This window comes from Salarias fasciatus, chromosome 18 (genome assembly GCF_902148845.1).
Source record: "Salarias fasciatus chromosome 18, fSalaFa1.1, whole genome shotgun sequence".
In the NCBI taxonomy this organism is placed as follows: Eukaryota; Metazoa; Chordata; class Actinopteri; order Blenniiformes; family Blenniidae; genus Salarias; species Salarias fasciatus.
The window spans coordinates 5,308,912-5,328,465 of NC_043762.1; the positions used below are offsets into that span (position 1 = coordinate 5,308,912).

Below are 19,554 nucleotides of genomic sequence, written 5' to 3' on the forward strand. Positions count from 1 at the left end.
GCTCGGCCGACTGTTGACCTTTGACCTGTCGCCCCAATAAAACCAAGTAGCTTCCCTGACGTCACACGTTTCCGCGTCTTTCTTTGTCTCCGTTCACATCTTTACGACACATATGAGGAAGAAAAGTGTGTTTGGAGGCCTGAAGGTGTGCCGGTTCGATTCCCACTGCAGGAGAACAGAGAAGGAGAGAACAGGGGAGTCGACAGATGTTCTCCAGGCGTGAGAACAGAGGAGCTAACAGATGTGTGGAGAACAGAGGAGACACATACAGTATGTTCTCCATGTGTGAGGAGAACAGGAGTTGACAGATGTTCTCCAGGTGTGTGGAGAAGACAGATGTTCTGGAGATGCTGTGATGGAGATGGAGGAGGAGCTGATGGAGGAGGAGGAGGAGCTGATGGAGGAGGAGCTGATGGAGATGGAGGAGGAGCTGATGGAGCTGGAGGGGGAGCTGATGGAGATGGAGGAGGGGCTGATGGAGCTGGAGGAGGGGCTGATGGAGCTGGAGGAGGAGCTGATGGAGATGGAGGAGAAGCTGATGGAGATGGAGGAGGAGCTGACGGAGCTGGAGGAGGGGCTGATGGAGCTGGAGGAGGGGCTGACGGAGCTGGAGGAGGAGCTGATGGAGGAGGAGCTGATGGAGCTGGAGGAGGGGCTGACAGAGCTGGAGGAGGAGCTGATGGAGGAGGGGCTGATGGAGGAGCTGCTCGATGTTTCATGAGGAGCAGCTAATCGGAGAGGAGTCTCGGCTCCACCCTCCTCCTCCATCCCGCCCTGCTCCTCTCAGACAGATTAGGGAGGAGGTTCTGAGACTGATGGATGACCATGGTCTCCTCTGAGCAGGAGCTCACTTCTCTTTTCTCCTCCTCTCCTCTCCTCTTCCTCCTTTCCTCCTCTGCTCTGTTCCTCTTCTCTCCTCCCTGCTCCTTTCTCCTCCTCCCCCTTTCTTCCTTTTTCCTCCTCTCCTCTTTTTCACTCATCCTCTGCTCCTCTCTCCTCCTTTCCGCCTCCTGCTCTTCTCCTCTCTACTCTTTCCTCCTCTTCTCTCCTCCTCGCCTCCTCTCTCATCCTCTCTCTCCTCCTCTCCTCCTCTGTGTTACCCCCCCACCCCCCCACCCCCCGTTAATTTGCCTGAGAATGCATTAGGTGTAATGAAGGCTGAGGGCCGAGGGAATCCTCCAGGGTTCCATTAATCATCCTCCTCAGACAGCAGACCTTGATTACAAGTGGCAAGAAATTCATTAGAGCTTCGCCTCTGACAACTCTTATCTCCGCCACTGGATCGGACTCATTAGGCAGCCAAATTAAAGCTATGATGGCCCTGATCAAACTCATCGCTTGTTTATCTTGTGCGATTTGATGCATCTACCCATACATCACTGCAGCCGGCCGTCCCACCCCCCCGCTGAGCGCGTGCACGGCGCCCGGTAATGAGCTGCGGGGTGGGGGGCGTGCACGGCAGCAGAGCCACTTCACACGTTTCAGAGAGAGAGAGGAAGAGAGAGACAGAGAGAGGAAGAGAGAGAGAGAGAGATGTCACTTGAAGAGAGATGATTAGAACCATTTAAATGAAACGTATGAGGCTAATATAGAACCATATTCATGCCCCCCGTGTGTGTGTGTGTGTGTGTGTGTGTGTGTGTGTGTGTGTGTGTGTGTGTGTGTGTGTGTGTGTGTGTGTGTGTGTGTGTGTGTGTGTGTGTGTGTGTGTGTGTGTGTGTGTGTGTGAACACTGGGCCTCCTCTGATCACTTATCCTGCCTTGACCTTCAGATGGTTTCAGATGTTCTTCCTCCTCTCAGCAGCGGAGCGTCTCTGGACTCTTCCTCTCTGCTGGAGAGACGAGAGGAAGAGTCGTCCGACAGGCGCACGAGGCTGAGCCTATCAGATCAGCAGCAGGGCATTGAAACACACAGATATGCACAGACACACACACACACACTGGTTGCCCTCTGAACTGCCCCTTATGCTTTTGGAAATTTCAATCTTGCATAATCCCTGGAACCATGTTGTTTGGAGCTTCGTACCCCTGGTTCGTCCCTCTGGTAGGTCCCTCTGGTAGGTCTCTCTGGTACGTCCCTCTGGTAGGTCCCTCTGGTACGTCCCTCTGGTAGGTCTCTCTGGTACGTCTCTCTGGTACGTCTCTCTGGTAGGTCTCTCTGGTACGTCTCTCTGGTACGTCTCTCTGTCGCCTGGTATGGCGCAGGCAGTTCCAAACCCTGGAGCCAGGCCTGGGGTTGGGGCTCGCATGTGAGCACCAGGTGGTCGGGCCTTTGCCCACAGGGTGACATGGGCCTGACCTCCGGTAGGCTCACCACCGAGGCAATCGTAGGGGCCGGGTGCAGTGTGGATTGGGTGGCAGCCGACGGCAGGGTGCCCGGCGACCCGATGTCCGGATGCAGAGACTGGCTCTAGGGACATGGACTGTCACCTCGTTGGGGGGGAAGGAGCCCAAGGATGTGAGGGAGGTTGAGAGATACCAGCGAGATATAGTCAGACTCATCTTGACAGCCTGAACTCTGGAACCCAACCTCTCAAGAAGGGCTGGACTCTCCACTTCTCTGGCGTTACCTGCGGTGAAAGGCGGCGGTCTGGCGTGGGTGTGCTTACAGCCCCACAGCTCGGCCGCCATGTTGGAGTTCACCCCAGTGAACCAGAGGGTCTCGTCCCTGAACCGTCAGGTCAGTGACAGGTGACTCACTATTGTCTCGGCTTACGGGCCCAAAAGCAGTGCAAAGCAGTGCCTTCTTGGAGTCCTTCTGGGAGGGGAGCTGGACAGTGCTCTGACTCAGGACTCCATGGTTCTACTGAGGGACTTCAAGGCCCATGTGGGCAGCGACAGTAAGACCAGGAGGGGGATGATCGGGACGCAGGGCCTCCGAACGAACGAACGAACACCATGTTTGAGCACAGGAGGGTCCATAAGTGCACTTGGCACCAGGACACCCAGGACACAGGTCAGAGGTTAATGATCGACCCTGTTGTCATGAAATCTGACCTCTGGCCTCGTGTCTTGGACACTGGGGTGAAGAGAGGAGCAGAGCTGTGGACCGATCACTACTTGGTCGTGATTTGGATTCGCTGGCGGAGGAGGAACCCGGACAGACTTGGCAGAACCAAACGTGTTGTGAGGGGATCCGGCGCCTCAGGAGGGAAAGCGGGTCTCCACCAAAACTGTTTGCAGTGGAGGAGGGGAGCTGCTGGCCTCCACTGGGGATGTTATCGCAGATGGAAGGAATACTTCGAGGACTTCCTCAATCCTGTTGCCACGTCTTCCTGGAGGAAACAGACTCTCAGGTCTGAGAGGTGGACTGAAGTCTCAGAGGTGGTCTCTAACATCACATGGCGGTGGGGGACAGTCCCTCTGGACCGGCAGACCCTGGGTGTTAGTTCCCCTTTTTTAAAAAGGGGGACCGGAGGCTGTGCTCCAACTATAAGGCGATCACACTCCTCAGCTGATAGTCTGGTTCAACCGATCAAATCTCCGATCCAAGAGGAACAATGTGGTTTTCGGAGGAGGAGGAGGATCTCATTCGCCGTTGGTTTGATTTGTTCCGCTTTTCTCGGAAGATTAAATCTCAGCTGATTCCCTTCAAACTGTCTTTATTATCATTCATCTGACCGCAGATCAATAAGTGAAGAAAGTCGCAGCTCGTCGATGAAATCATGACTAACATTCCTCTCCCATTCTTAGCTGAAGTTTTTCAGAATAAGAGTTCAGACTGGATGTTCTCTGTTCAGGTGTAGCAGCCGCTCATCTGGAGCGTCGGTTCTAATTCAAAGATTTTCGGATCTTTGCTCTCTCTCCCTTCTCTACACTCTGTTTGGTTTGTTTCCTTGTGTCTCTTCCTGTCTTTCTGCCCCCCTGTCAGCTCCAGCAGTATCATGTATCAGGATTAAAATAAATTAAAGTCAGAATAAAATAAAGTCAGAAATCTTATCATCAAAAGGAGCTTTTTACCAATAAGCTGAAGAGTCAATCAGTCTGGAAGCAGCCAGACCGCCGTTCTGCTGCTTCCTGCTCAGCCACAGGGGAAGGAAAAAAAAAAGAAAGGAAAAGACTGAGATTGTTTTACCTGCTGATTTGATGTTTTAAACACTTTTAATTATTTTATTTAAATCCTGAAGGAGATAAAGCTAAACTGAATCTTCTTTATGCACTTCTTTTATTCTGTTTATTTTTACTTTAATTTATGCTCTTTTATTTACTTCACTTGATTTTTGACACTTTTTGGAGGATTTAACAGAATTAACGTTTTTGTTCAAAGGAAAAGGAGAACTGCTCATCCTCACCAGGCCCGAGATGCAGCCTGGAGGAGGAGGAGGAGGAGAAAGAGGAAGGGGAGGAGGAGGAGGAGGAGGCCCTCAAACATTGATCATGATGGGAAGTGAAAAGTGATCCTTTAAAATTCACGTTGTCACACTATTTTGAAAATCAGAGAAATATCAAGCAGCTCAACTGGATAATTTCAAAATACAAAAACTTCATGTTTGATGAATATTTTATGATAATAATTTTTTAAATGTCTTTAAAACATATTAAAGTGTTTGGAGCTATTTTATCCGTTTTATGAAATATTAAATTGACAGCGCTTTCCTGCATCAGAGTCAAACCTATCAATTTGTAAATAACGGAAATTAGAATGGTATTATAATAATAATAATAATAATAATAATAATAATAATAATAATAATAATAATAATAATAATAATAACTGCAGCTGATCCAGAGCTTCTATAAAAGCATTTATTGTTCTTCAGACTTTACAGCCGCTCTGCTTGTTTCCGTCCTTTAGTTTCATGCAAACACAAAAACAGAAACATGCACTGAACCAACAATATAAATACTTAGAAAATCTTTACAGCCGCGTCTCCTCGTGCCGTGTCGCCACCGATATGTACAAATATTTACAGAAGACAATAAATAAACGCCCCTCGCTCCTTTTTCTGCGCCATGCGCGAAACGTCTCTGTCCGGTGTCAGTGTGCCGGGGGCCGCCGGGACTCACCGGGAGCCGCCGGGACTCACCGGCGGCGCGTGGTGCGTTCACGGCCTGCTGCCCTGCTCGATCTGTTGGTGCTGACTCCTCACCGCGAACCTGTTCACGTGCACCGGGATGGGCACCACGATTTTGGGGTTCCTGACCGGCTCCCCGGACCGGTTGTTGACGTTCCCGGCCTTGATGCGTTTCCACTTGGCCCTGCGGTTCTGGAACCAGATCTTCACCTGCACCTCGCTCAGCTTGAGCGCGTGCGCGATCTGCGAGCGCTCCGTCAGCGACAGGTACTTTTTACAGTGAAACTCCTTCTCCAGCTCCAGCAGCTGCTCGCTGGTGAACGCGGTCCGTCTGCGGCGGCTCTTCCCGGCCGCCGCGCCGCCGCCGCCGCCGCCGCCGCCGCCCCCGCCGGGCAGCGCGTCCGGTGAGGCCGCCTTCAGCTTGCTCTTCTGGGACAGAGAGCCGCACGTGTTCCCGTCGGAGAAGCTCTCGTTCTCGCTGTCCGCGGAGCTGTCCTCCCGGTCGCTGCAGGCCGCGTCCAGCTTCAGCTCCAGCTTCTCCTCGTCCGAGCTGTAGAGCTTGGTCTCACCTGGAGGAGAGAGGAGCGCGTGAGGGCGAGACAGCAGAGGCGGCGGCACGAGGACAGCACAGTCTGACCTCTGGAGGCCCAGGCCAAGACTGGACTCTGCGTGTGTGTGCGTGTGTGTGTGTGTGTGTGTGTGTGTGTGTGTGTGTGTGTGTGTGTGTGTGTGTGTGTGTGTGTGTGTGTGTAAAACTAAAGGTGAAGTGAATACAGTTCAGGAAAAAAAGGAAGTTGTGAAATAACATCATGAGTCCTGCAGGATTTATTCTTATAATTTCTACAAAAGATTTATTATAAAACTCTAAAAATTTACTCCGAAAAAATTATTGAAACCATTTATTTCCAAAACTTATTCTAAAAAAAAATTCTAAAACATTTATTCTAAAGACTTATTCCAAAAAAAATGTGTTCTAAACATTTATTTTAAAAAATTCTAAAATATTTATTTTAGACATTTATTCCAAAAATTATTCTAAACATTTACTCTGAAGATTCATTCCACTGGATTACTCCTAAAGCCTCTTCTTCAGATGTCCCTCCATGTTCATTTAAGGTGTGTTTCTCATTTATATGAAGAAAGTTTTATTTAAGACGTAAAAACTGACTTTTTTTCTCCAAACGTTCAGATCAAATCCCTCCGTTAAAAGAAGATGAGGAGTTCAGGGTTTAATTCGGATCCTCACTCTGGAACCTGGTTCTGCTCGGTGTCCTGCTGCGGTTGCAGGTTCGAACGCCCCCGTTCTGCCGTCCGGCCTCCAGCCCGGTGTTGCGCCCCCGGACGCAGCTTTTACGCGCGGGGACTTTTTCGGGTTTAGAAATGAGGCCGGCCGGCGGGCGGGCGCGCGCGCGCGGGGAAGCTCACCTGAGATGCCGTGGTGGAAAGTTTCGGAGAAGTTGAGCAGCTCGGAGCTCTTGTCGCGGCCGTGCAGCTCCTCGGGGTGCGGGCTGTCCTGCCGCCGGGCCCCGGGGTCAGCGGCGCTCAGGCGCGGGCCGGGGAGCTCCTGCGGCGGGTAGAAGCTGTCGGGCGGGTCGGAGAAGCTCGGCATGGTGGTGGTGAGCGCCACCATGGACGGGACGCCCTGACCCAGGCCGGCGCAGAAGGTGTTAGTGAGCCGCCCCGCGAACGAGGCCAGCGGCGCCAGCGGCGGGATCCCGGAGGACAGCGGCGAGTGGGACAGCGCCTGCGGGATGACCAGCGGCCGGTACGGCATGAACATGGGGTAGCCGGTGTAGAGCAGGTGTCCCGGCCGGGGCTGCGGGGTCCCGATCAGGGAGTCGATGGAGAAGGCCGTGCCCTGTCCGCCGGGCCGCTGCATGGTGCGGGCGTGCGCTGCGGGGCTGACTGCGAACTGGAACTCGTCCCGCTCCTCCCGCTCCTCCTCACAACTTGTGGCACGCGCGCGGAGTGGAGTGGAGCGTCCCGAGCCGAGCTGTCATCCCCGGGTTCGGTCCGCAGCTCCGGATGCGCGTGAGGCTGCGGCCGCTTTGTTGTGTGGCCCCGCGCTACCTTTCTCTTATTGGTGACACATAAACTGTCTCTCCGTCTCCCTCCCTCTGCCTCTCTCTCTCTCTCCCTCCCTCTCCCCCTCCCTCTCTCTCCCCCCGCCCCGTCACACACAGGGTTCGACAGTTATCATCTGCAATAGAAGAGCAATGAAAGGAGGAGTTTCCCTGGAGGCTCATCCATCTTCCTCAAATTACGCTTCATTTCCTTATTCAGCCCGAGACTCCGCGGCCGTCCTGAGAGGCGGGAGTTTCCCAGTGAGCCCCAACAGAGGGGACCCCCCCCCCCCCTCGAAAAAAAAAAAACCCACCCCCCTTTTGCCAGGTCCACATTGACTGCTCTGAAGTGTGAGAGCCTGTTGCGTCCTTCCCCTCCTATAAGTGGCGGCCACACCGACCCAATCAGCTATTATTAATGCTGATGGATGAGGAGTAATTACTCCGGACTGCAGGGCCGGTGTCAGGCCCGGGGGGGCCCGGGGGGGGGGGGGGGGGGGGGGGGGGGGGGGGGGGGGGGGGGGGGGGGGGGGCGAGGGGGCCGGGGGGCGGAGACACAGATGGTAAAAACAATGCGCGCCGTAACAATTGTTCCCCGGAGAGAGATTTGATGTGGGGTCAACTGCTGCGTGCACGCGCACCCCTCGGGAGCGATGTAAATCTTACAAACTTTTTTTTTTTTTTTTCCCAGCGGTCAGTGAACGAGCCGCGGCCGCTTTAATCTCCCGGATTATTACAGAGGAAAAAAAAGGCGTTCTGCGCTCTCCAACTCTCTCCTGGAGGATGTTCCCACTTTTTAAACGGAGCTCGAGCTGATGATGATGATTGGCCTCATCGAGTCCTCGTGCGGCTCTCCAACTGGCCGCTGATTGCACGAGGACGTGAACGCACCACTGATGAGCTGAGGAGGCCGGAGCGGCTAATTCCCATAATTATTATCACTGAGACCGACGGCCGGCGGAGGGCCGTGAAGGCAGCACGCGGCCTCCTCACCCCCTCCTCTTCCTCACCTCCTGCTGCTCTTCCTCCTCCTCCGTTTTCTCCTCGTGCTCTTTTATTAAATCACTTGAAGGATTGCAGTTCCACATTAAACTCCAGAATGACACTCCTGATTAAAATATTTAATTTAAAGACAAAAATCATAACATTTTACATTTTTACGAACTGTCTTGATAAAACACAGATCAACAATTTAGATGCAAACGTTTTATTTTAACTTTGAAAGAACAGGAGAAAAAAAAACAATTTCACACCTTTAAATGAATTTTATTTCAAAACTGCAGGAAATTCAAACTTTCAGCTACAGATTGGAAAGTGACATTTTCCATCAGCCTCCAATAATTTAATTAAAATGTTTAATCTGGATTAGGGCCTCATTACAGCGCGTGAACGTGCAGACTGTGGAGATCAGCGCCAGCAAAACGCACGAGAGAGAGACGTGACGATAGTCTGCAGCGCTCCCTGCCGGAGAAACACACACACACACACACACACACACACACACACACACACACACACACACACACACACACACACACACACACACACGCACACACACACACACACACCCCTATCTAATGTGAGATTTAAAAAGAGGAAATCACAGAAAAATCTTTTCCCCCCGTTTTTCTTCCGTTTTCCGGCTCGTTAATCTAATTGAACTTGTAGGCGCAGTAATTTGTTCATTTACCAGAAAACAGGTGTAAATCATCGGCGACGCAGACACGTGCGCGCGCACACACGCACAAAGTGTGTAATTACATTGAATTAAAAAGACAATAACAATCCCGGAACAGTTTGGAGAAACGATGCAGCAACGCTGAATCCACCGGAGCGTTGCAGAAAATCTCAACATTAAAATATGATTATTATTTATTCTACACTATAAACACGTTTTAAACATTAAATGTGATCATTTTGATTTTTAGCTGGAAAAAAAGAAACAACAAATGCATCAAACAGTGTTTTATTCAGAGAATGTTCTTTAGTTGCATGCCTTAACGACTAAAATGATCTAAAATAAAAAAACCTGGAATAAAATTCTAATGAAAAACATGAAAATTCAGACAGAACCCTGAGGGCGTGTGTGTGTGTGTGTGTGTGTGTGTGTGTGTGTGTGTGTGTGCAGTGCCAGTGGAGCCCCAGGTGATCCTCAGCTGTCTTGAAGAATATGAACAAAATTGTTTTCCAATTATCAGACGTGAGCGAACGACAGCAAAGAAACATTATTGTGATTTGGTGAGCAGTGTAATAACCAGGTGACAGTCAGAGCAAAGCTGCCACCCAGCTAGTCGAATGGTTCAAGGACCATCCATCCCGGCGCTGTGGGGGCGGAGCTTTTTGAGATGCCGCTACGTGACCCGTGTAGGGGTTTGGTCCATTTTAATTCTATGACTTTTATCAATCTTATGGGTTTTTATTTACCAATTTGGTTTTTTTAAAGGAATTTCAAGATTTTTTAATCCTCCAGTCCCCGAGAGCATCGCGCCTTGCAGTTTGTTCTTATCCGAACCCAACCCTCAGTGAAGAGGAGTCTGAAGGAAGAAAAGCTGGTGGATGTGAAGTTCAGGGAGAAATTCCTCTTCGTGATAAGATGTGTTTGAACCCAGCTGATCTGAACCGAACTGTCAGAATCACAGAAGATTTCTCCGTTTTTATTCTTCAGATTGGTGCTAACGGTCTCTGACAAACAGTCTGGTTTCTAAACAGACACTGATCTTCAGCAGCAGCTGAGGAGTCGCTGTTCGGCCCTTCTTCGTTTTTTACACTGAACCGACGGGAACCATAACAGAGAGGAACGACAGAACGCCACAGGGAGCCTCAGTTCTGACTCTCCTGACGGCTGGCGCTTCTTCATCTGGGCGATAACTCACTCCATCACGCTGCAGCGTGTGTGTGTGTGTGTGTGTGTGTGTGTGTGTGTGTGTGTGTGTGTGTGTGTGTGTGTGTGTGTGTCAGTGGACGTAGCCTCTGTACTCCAGCAGCAGGTACTTCCTGATGATGTCGGGCAGCTCCAGTTTGGGGACCACCTCGTGGACTCGACCCTCCAGGAAGCTCCTCAGTCTGCAGCGAGACAAATGCTGCAGAGAGCGAGGGGCGTCCTGGAGACTGAAGACCGACTGGAAGAAGACGGGATGCTCCTGGAACACACACACACACACACACACACACACACACACACACACACACACACACACACACACACACACACACACACACACACACACACAGACTATAGCAGTGAGGCTGATCTTCTCCTGCTGGCCTGCAGACTGACCCTGGCCCTGCGCTGCAGACCGACCTCCAGCAGCTCAGCCGGCACCGCCTCCCTCCAGGCCTCCGTCACCTTCAGCCGGCTGTAGGCGTTCAGCAGCACCTCGATGGTGCGCGGCGACGGCGAGCAGTGCTGCAGGACCTGGAGCACAGCAACAGGATTCATACAGTCATCAGCAACGCCACCGCACAAAGAAAGTAATTAAACACTTGTGAAATGAACAGATTGGTCTTCCCTCCAGGGGTTTAACTGGAAATTATGCAATTAGTGCTAATTAATCTCCTATTAACACTTGCCTAATTAGGAAGCAGGCACTTTGCGTGGTGCACGTGGGTTCACTGATAGTTGTAGTCTGTTTCCCGCAGAGAGTGCAACACTTCATGTTGTGTCATGAGCTGGGAGTGATTTCATGAGCCGAGTTCTGCGTCACACTGCTGCATGTGCGCCTCATTATTCTCCGACTGCCACTTCACTCAACGACCAGGCCACGCTGGGCGGTCACATGTTCGATTCCCACAGCCGGGGCCAACTTTTCCTCTTCAACAACTCAGATACACCTCGTTTCATCACGTGTGTGTGTGTGTGTGTGTGTGTGTGTGTGTGTGTGTGTGTGTGTTCCTAGAACTGATCATCAACTAGGGCTGCACAATTAATCGAATTTTGATTACGATCACGACTCTGGCTGCCGCGATTAAATTTTGATGATCGTTGCGATTTTTAAATTGAAGAAGCGGCTCTGTTGTGTGTCAAATCAAACACTTTCTAAATCCAACAGTCAGCCAACCACCAGGGGGCGACCGAGGTTAGGGCAAATGAAGCGTGTTATCGTTGATGACGAGTGGGCTCGGGTCCAGTCCCTGCCTGTATGGAACAGAGCGGTGGGCCAGGTAGCCGCGGTGAGTTGCTTCGGAGCAGCTCACAGCGGCTCCTCTGTGACCGATGATCTCGTTTGGGTCTCGCGAGTTTTCGATGCCCTACGTAGGTCCTACGTATCAGTGACGCCGGGCCAAATCTGGGCGGGGCGGCTCAAAAGTCTTAAAAGTCTGCCTCTGGCTTTCTCACGTCGAACGCACCTAGTGCTGAGGCATCTGGAGGTGAGGAGCCGCTAGAGCCTCGTAAAGGAGCATCATCTACTGCAGCGGCCGGCAACTGGCGGCCTGATGCCCCTTTTGGCCCGCGAACAACAATATCTGGACCACCAGATGATTTTGCGAATCTGAGGCACCTGCTTCACGCCGGCAGTAACTCCGTCCATTAACCTGTCAGTATTCAACTCCTCCTAAACCCCTTCATTACCTGCGGAACACCTTGAAACCCTCTGTCAGCCGTGCAGCTCCTGCTGCCTTCAGGGACACTCCGTAAAAGTAGCCTGCTGTTGGACGCCACCCTGGTGTCTCAGTCAGCTGTTAGCTTAGCTGTTAGCCACCGACGAACTAGCTGGATTTGAACGATTCCTTCGTGCTCAAACATCAGTCAGTGGGACGCGATGTCAACTTCTGTAACGGTGGAATTAAAGCTCGTGTCTGGAGTTTTGAAAGAAAGAGGTTTTTTTAATCCAACGTCTGGAGGTTCCGCCCTCCCTCTGCTTTAGTGAGCGACCAAGCCACGCCCCCTTAATTGTGCACGCTATTATCTGTCGGGTGAAAATGAGAGCCTCCGAGTCCTACAGCATCCTCCATGTTGAGGTGGATGTTCAGCAGACAGTGGATATATCCGAGTTAAGCGCGGCGGCTGCTGCGGAGCTAACTCTCCTCTGCCTGGGCGAGCGGCCGTGCTCTCTGGCTGCACACGTTGATTGACAGCAGGACAAAGCGGACGCTTGAAATCTATTGGCTGAAGCTGACTGGCACTTTTTCGGACAACATGGGGGTCTATGAGACGAAGGCGGAGCTCATAAATAAAGTTTTATAGAGCTTTTTGCTCGTACGTATTATATTATAGTATCGAACCAGACTAACACATTTAAGCTCTGTTAAAAAATGATACATACGTTGGAAACGAACGGAAACTCCGGACACGAGCTTTAAGATTTAAACGCTGAGCGTCTCGGACAGAATGGGAAAAGTTGTTATGACAGACAGTTCAGTGTCTGAGCGGCGTAGCGGCGGCTTGGAGAGAAGGAGGGAATCATTGTTCTGGTAGGTTTAATTTCTGGGTTTAGCGTGGCTGTTTACTGTTCTCTTTTTGTTTTATCTTCATCTTGTTGTTCAGTGATCATGTGTTGCTCTCAGGATGCAGCAGGTGATGGTGCTCAGCTGTGAGGCGTTCAGGTTCCAAAGTCATAATCCGGCTCTTTTCAGAACAGAGGTCTGGTCAAACATTTGTAAAAACTCACAGTCGGTGCTTCTATATGTTCGTTTCTAAGGAAAAGCGACCATTCACAACATTGAAATGGTCCTAAATAGTTGTTTAGATTCGAATTAAAACATCTTCGATTTGTTTGTGTGTTTGTTTGTTTGTTTTTGGGGTGTGTTTCTTAAAGTGTTTCTACTTTTTTTTTTTTTTTTTTTTTTTTTTTTTACTCTGTTAAGCGCCTTGTGCTCCGTTTGGCAGTTGGAAGGCGCTTTAGAAATAAAATTTGATTGACTGATTGATTGATTGTGTTTTTTTGTTGTTGTCTTTTTTATGTACTTTTTTGTGTTTTGTGTGAAAAAGATTGTGCACAGGTTGGCACAGAAGAATAGTACCTTTCTATAATTGTGAAGAAAATGTATAAATAAAGAATAAAAAAAAAAAAATCTTCAATTATGTGCCAGGGCATGCACACCCGACTTCGCTGAAGTGCTGAAGACACACGTCTTCAATTTGAAGACATGTTTGTTTAAAAAAAAAGTGCAATAAAAAGATAAGTGTTACCTAACATAATGAATAATTGCGATGAATAATCGTGATTACAATACTGACAAAAATAATCGTGATTATTATTTTGGCCATAATCGTGCAGCCCTATAACAGTTCAATTCCCTCTGAAGTGAAGCATCGCTGCACTTCCTACAAAACCACCTCAAATATTCTGAGACGGAAATAAACTAAAACAGGTGAAAGCATCAAAAACACGAAAAACAAAGTAATAATAAATCAGACAGAAAAACCAGTGAACTGGAACTTAAAACAACTGCAGAAAAAAAAAGCTGTACTTAAATTCTGTTCAAATCAGGAGGCAACGTGCACGCGCTAGTACCTTCGGGAGCGCGCCGGGCCACACGCGGATGGAGCCGTAGTTGAGCAGCGCGCGCACGATCCTGTGCGGCTGGTGGTCGACCTTGAAGCAGACCACCTTCAGGATGTTGTGCAGCGGCGCCTCGCCCCCGTAGTCCATGTCGTTGACGCACGCGCCTTTCGCGAGCAGCAGCTCCACCACGTCCGGGTTGGCGCTCTTGCAGGCCAGGTGCAGCGGCGTGCGCCGGTCCTGGTCCATGGTGCGCGCGTCCGCCCCGCCCTCCAAAAGCCGCTTGCACACCTGGAAGTAGCGCGGCAGGTCGCGCGCCTCCTGCGGCTGCGCGCACGCGGCGTTGAGCGGTGTCAGGCCCTCGCGGTTGACGGGGTCCACCGGGGCCCCGTAGCGCAGGTACAGGTCCACGTGGTCCGCGAGCCCGCCGCGCGCCGCCACGTGCAGCGGCGTGTCGTCCTCCTCCGCACTGCGAGCCCCCACCACCGCGCCAAACTGGAGCAGGTAGCGCGCACACCTGGACACACAGTATGGCGGGAAAATATGAGTTTGTGTGTAAACGATTAAATGAGCAGAATATTCACAGTAATCTCATGTTTTTACAGTTCTAGATGAAACATATCCTCAGATTTAATCTTCTCACTTCAATTTGGTTCGGAAATGTTTGAAAATGTTCTCACTTTTAATTAGAAATAATAAATTCTGCAACCAAACAGAAGGAAATGAAGATGGGTTTTAAGGAGCCCGCTCAGCTCTGCCCCCTGCTGTTTGTCGCCGGTACTGCGTGCTGAGTGAGGGCATCAGTTGGATTCAGTCAGACAACCTGGACACGTTTGGATGCAAATCGTACTGACAGTGTGTGTGTGTCTGGGAGTGTGTGTGCTCTCACTCCAACGACTGTGGCTCGGTGCAGACGTGCAGTGGCATGAGACCGTCGTCGGTCATGGCGTTGGCGTCGGCGCCGTACATCAGCAGCAGTTTGGTGCATTCTGGCTGGCAGCTGTCGCAGGACTCGTGCAGGGCGGTGGATCCCCCGGGGGCCCGGTCCACGTCGGCCCCCCGCTGCAGCAGGTGCTTCAGGCAGTCCGCAAAGCCTCGGCCGGCGGCCACGTGCAGCGGCGTGGTCAGCTCCTGCTCGTACGTCAGAGACCACAGTCCTGCAGAAAGAGGAGGCCAGCACAGGTACTCACCTAGTGGGCCCTGGACCGGGACACAGTTCTGGACTGGGATGCTGGTCCAGACCAGGATGCAGGTCTGGACAGGGATGCGGCTCTGGACTGGGATACAGGTCCAGACAGGGATACGGGTCCGGACTGGGACGCAGTTCTGGACCAGGACACAGGTCTGGACAGGGATGTGGTTTTGTAGCGGGACGCAGATCTGGACAGGGATGCGGTTTTGGAGCGGGACGCAGATCTGGACAGGGATGCGGTTTTGGAGCGGGATGCAAATCTGGACAGGGATGCGGTTTTGGAGCGGGATGCAAATCTGGACAGGGATGCGGTTTTGGAGCGGGATGCAGATCTGGACAGGGATGCGGTTTTGGAGCGGGATGCAGATCTGGACAGGGATGCGGTTTTGGAGCGGGATGCAGATCTGGACAGGGATGTGGTTTTGGAACGGGATGCAGATCTGGACAGGGATGCGGTTTTGGAGCGGAATGTAGATCTGGACCAGGACCCATTTCTGGACAGGGATGCGGGCCCGGACCAGACGTGGTTCCAGACCGGAATGCGGTTCCAGACCAAGGTGTGGGTCAAAAGTGCTACAGGAGCCCCCCGAAGCACCAGGGGGCAGTGGGGAGTCGGTGGTTTGACGCTGCCATGTAAAACTGGACTGACTGCAGCTAGCTGGCTAGCATGCTAACATCAGTACATAGTGATCAACCAGATTAAACCGGTTTGAATAAAATCAAACTAGATTAAACCAGAATAATACAGGGTACTTAGAAGAAACTAAATTAAATCAGATCAAACTGGTTTCAATTCGATCAAACTGGTTTAAACTTGATCAAGCCAGTTTAATCTTGTGTAAACCAGATTAGCTAGTTGTGACTGAACAACAAAATAAAAGCTTTTTTGAAAGCAAAAATCAAAGTCGTTATTGGGACAAAAAAAGACACAATTACTTTTTGTTCACTCTGTTGTAGTGTCCTGTTTACTGAACATGAACCACACAGCAGCAGTCCTGAGGCTCAGGGGCCTCCTGTCTTGGAGGAGCCTGTGAGGAGAGGAGAACCTCTGACTCAAACCTGTGACTAGAACCAGGGAGGAGAACCTCTGACTCAAACCTGTGACTAGAACCAGGGAGGAGAACCTCTGACTCAAACCTGTGACTAGAACCAGGGAGGAGAACCTCTGACTCAAACCTGTGACTAGAACCAGGGAGGAGAACCTCTGACTTGGACCTGTGACTACAACCCCGCAGGTGGCGGTGCAGTGCAGTGGGGGGAAACTGAACACCTACTGAGGCCTCTGTAGTTGAACCTGAAGTTCTTCCACTCCTCGATGTCGCTAGTGTCATACACGGCGTCGATGAGGTAGCTGAACTCCTCCTCGTCTGCGATGCTGACCATCGTCGGCCCGTCTCCCACCAGCAGTGCGTTCCAGAAGCGCAGCACGTCTCCGGAGGCCTTCGCCGTGGCGATGACGTCTTCGCGATACTTTTTGGGTTTGCGCCACTTGACTTTGGGAGCTTCGTAGGCCATGTTGGAGGTTTGGACCAGGAGAACCGCTCTCGCTGTGGACCGGGCTTGTTTGTGCAGGGCTATTTCAGGGAGCTGATATCTGATCTGGTGGGTGCAGGCCGCCAGCGGGGTGGCGTCACGGCGGAGTGTCTGGAGTGTCTGGAGTGTCCGGAGCTTCAGCTGGACTGAAGATTCAAACTTCAGCACAGGGTCAACTCTCTAACAGACAACAGCTAAAGTACATTATCCATCCTGACGGGGGGACAAACAGGGTTTCCATCATCCATCTACCCACCCATCCATCCATCCATCCATCCATCCATCCATCCATCCATCCATCCATCCATCTTTTGTGCTGCTTCAGCCTGTTCAGGGTAGGGTGGCACTGGGTCAGGTCCCAGGTAACTATTGACGAGAAAAGATACAGCTGGACAGGTGAAAAGAGGTGAGGACAGGTGCAGACAGAGGAGAACAGGTACACCTGGACAGGTGAAGACAGGTGAGGACAAGTATACGAGGACAGGTGAGGACAGTTAAGGACAGGTATACCTGAACATGTGAGGATAGGTGAGGACAGGTGACAACAGGTGCAAACTGAGAACAGGTACACTTGGACATGTGAGGACATGTATACCTGGACAGGTGAGGACAAGTAAGACCAGGTGAGGACAGGTATAACATGACAGGTGAGGGCAGGTGATGACAGTGGAAAACAGTTACACCTGAGAAGGTGAAGACAGGTGAGGACAGACATACATGGACAGGTGAAGACAGGTGACAACAGGTGCAGATGGACAACAGGTACACCTGAACGCGAGAGGACAGATGAGGACACGTATACCTGAACAGGTGACAACAGGTACAAATGGAGAACAGGTACACCTGGACACATGAGGACGGGTGAGAACACGTATAACTGGACAGGTGAGGACAGACATACCTGGACAGGTGAGGACAGGTGAAGACAGGTGACAACAGGTGCAAATGGAGAACAGGTACACCTGGGCAGGTGAGAACAGGTGAGAACAGGTGAGGACAGGTGAAGACAGCAGAGAACAGTTACACCTGGGCAGGTGAAGACAGGTGAGGACAGGTATACATGAACAGGTGAGGACGGGAGAGGACAGCGGAGAACAGTCCCCTTCCTGAACAAACTGCACCTATTGAGCAGCTTTTGAAGGAAACAGTCACTTCATTGCCTTCAGTCATTTTTCCTTTCAGTATATTTACATGAATTTTCACTAATGCTTTACATGAATCCTGAGCTTTGGGACTCCCTGTCTGTTTTCACACACACACACACACACACACACACACACACACACACACACACACACACACACACACACACACACACACACACTGCTGAGCATGTGACGAGGCCAGAAATAGCTCCCCATGTCCTGTTGCGATGAGTGGTTTGTGTGTTTGTGTGGGTCTGTGCCGCTCCTGGGGGGCTCCTACCGTCTCCTGCTGGGACCCATCGCATGTCGCCCCCTCGCGGCTCCAGTGTGACGTCGGCGGAGGATCCTGCGGGAAACAGGCGCTGCAGAGCCTGCAGGTCTCCAGTGTACAGCGCGTTGTGGACGACCACGTCCTCACAGAGGACGGGGGGCCGGACGGAGCCGGTCCCGGGGGGCTCACGGGCCCACTGCGGGACGTAGCTGCTGACGCGGTGTTCCGCCAGCTGCCTCCTGTGGCGGTCTCTGTCCAGCAGGTCCTGATCCCGCTGTAGAGAGCGCAGAGCAGAGGACGTGAAGACGAAGCTTCTCCCCGCCATGTTGACTGACTGCTGCCTGAAACCCCCCGACTGCTCAAGTTATTTTTAACATCTGTCGACCTTCAGCGGCACATGATGACTCTATGTTTGTATTTCACCTGTGTTCCTGCCGCCTGCTGCCTCTCTGTGTTTCCCAATGCCTTCCCCCTCCCCCCACTCCCCCATGCTGGTCTCTGGTGGTCTGGCCCCCCCCCGCTCTGTTGTTCTTGGCCCCCCTTCTGGAGGTCTTGTCCCCAATCTGACCCCCCCCTCTGGTGGTCTAGCCCCCTTCTGGTGCTCTGGCCCCCCTTCTGGTGGTCTTGCTCCCTCTGGCCCATGCTCTGGTGGTTTGGTCCTCTCTGTGGTGGTCTTGTCCCTCTTCTGGCCCCCGTTTTGGTGGTGGTTTGCCCCCCCACCCCCCACCCCCGGTGGTTTTGTCCTCCGTCTGGTGCTCTGGCCTCCCTTCTGGTGGTCTTGTCCTCCCTCTGGAGGTCTGCCCCCTCTTCTGGTGGTCTTCTCCATAATTTGTTCTCCCTTCTGGTCCTCTGGCCTCTGGTGGTCTGGACCCTGCTCTGGTACTCTGGCTCCTCTCTGGTGGTCTTTCCCCCCTTCTGGCCCTCCCTCTGTTGGTCTTGTCCCCCCTCTGGTCCTCCTTCTGGTGGTCTGGATCCCGCTCTGGTGGTCTAGTCCCCCCACTGGTAGTCTCGTCCTCCCTCTGGTCTTCCCTCTGGCAGTCTTGACCCCCCCCTCTGGTGGTCTGGCCCCCCTCTGGCCCCCCTCTGGCCCCCCTCTGGCCCCCCTCCGGTTGTCTGGTCACTGAGGCGAATGTGGGTGTCCTGGCGGTGCGTTCGAGGAGCGGAGGAAAGCGGAGCGATGTCGGCGGCTCGAGCCTTAACGACTGCTCCGTTGTGGAAATGGAGGTCATTTATTTCATCTTACAGTTTGGTAATAGATGCCACATTAAACTGAAGGCGAGTAAGAGTTTCAACTTTGAAAACACACATTACCAGAGAGAGACTAGGAACATTGTTTTTGCGGCTGGAGAACATCCTTTTTAAATGATATCCATAATGAGTTTATAATATGCATCTGGGCTACCTCCTCTCTACTTCCACGTCTTCCAAATGGCCCGGGTGTCATCAGCAAAACATGTAGGCACTTTCCCGCCTCATTGACTCCCAAATGTATTTTAAATATCATTCCTGGTAACGCAATTATTTAAAACGCTGAACTAAACACTTACTAATGGGGAAAAAGACAGCCACTTCCATAAATTCATTTCTCAAATGGTGGGCATTCATGTTTCCCTTCTTTCCCCCTCTGTGAGCCCCCCCGCCCGCCCTCACGCCTCCCCGCCCGCCCTCACGCCCCCCGCGGACACATTAAATCTGCTTTTCTCACATTAGCAGCCAGGAGGTGCCTGTGCACGCCGGTCAGCCCGCTTCCTGCCCCCCCCCCCCCCCCCCCCCGGGGTGGCGAGGGGCCGGACATCAGCGCCCACGCTTCGTTTATGCAATCAGAGGCAATTAGTTCCCTCTGATTATGAGGCTCTTAATGCTGTTTTGAGTACTGTGGCTCAGAGTGACGG

At 51.9% G+C, this 19,554-nt stretch overlaps 2 protein-coding genes across 2 annotated transcripts; both read right to left on the minus strand.

The window, feature by feature from the left end:
• Nucleotides 1–5,022: 5,022 nt before the first annotated feature.
• On the minus strand, nt 5,023–6,894 carry gbx1 (gastrulation brain homeobox 1). Its single transcript, XM_030114730.1, has 2 exons — nt 6,441–6,894; nt 5,023–5,584 (listed from the first exon to the last, which is right to left on the minus strand). The coding sequence occupies exons 1-2, from the start codon at nt 6,892–6,894 to the stop codon at nt 5,046–5,048; spliced, it is 993 nt and encodes a 330-aa protein (XP_029970590.1). The 3' UTR covers nt 5,023–5,045.
• A 1,440-nt stretch (nt 6,895–8,334) lies between these two features.
• asb10 (ankyrin repeat and SOCS box containing 10) lies at nt 8,335–17,987 on the minus strand. Its single transcript, XM_030114727.1, has 5 exons — nt 17,672–17,987; nt 14,411–14,678; nt 13,534–14,038; nt 10,380–10,493; nt 8,335–10,218 (listed from the first exon to the last, which is right to left on the minus strand). Exons 1-5 carry the CDS (start codon nt 17,985–17,987, stop codon nt 10,033–10,035), a joined length of 1,389 nt encoding a protein of 462 aa, XP_029970587.1. The 3' UTR covers nt 8,335–10,032.
• Nucleotides 17,988–19,554: the final 1,567 nt, after the last annotated feature.

What these genes read in the sequence shown, in the direction of transcription:
- asb10 (XM_030114727.1), bottom strand. Translation starts at nt 17,987, where the DNA reads ATGGCGGGGAGAAGCTTCGTCTTCACGTCCTCTGCTCTGCGCTCTCTA. An exon ending in ATGGGTCCCAGCAGGAGACG is followed by an intron (nt 14,679 to 17,671) that starts GTAGGAGCCCCC and finishes CTCTTTCTGCAG; the next exon opens with GACTGTGGTCTCTGACGTAC. An exon ending in GGCCCGGCGCGCTCCCGAAG is followed by an intron (nt 10,494 to 13,533) that starts GTACTAGCGCGT and finishes GCTGTGCTCCAG; the next exon opens with GTCCTGCAGCACTGCTCGCC.
- gbx1 (XM_030114730.1), bottom strand. Translation starts at nt 6,894, where the DNA reads ATGCAGCGGCCCGGCGGACAGGGCACGGCCTTCTCCATCGACTCCCTG. An exon ending in TTTCCACCACGGCATCTCAG is followed by an intron (nt 5,585 to 6,440) that starts GTGAGCTTCCCC and finishes TCTCTCCTCCAG; the next exon opens with GTGAGACCAAGCTCTACAGC.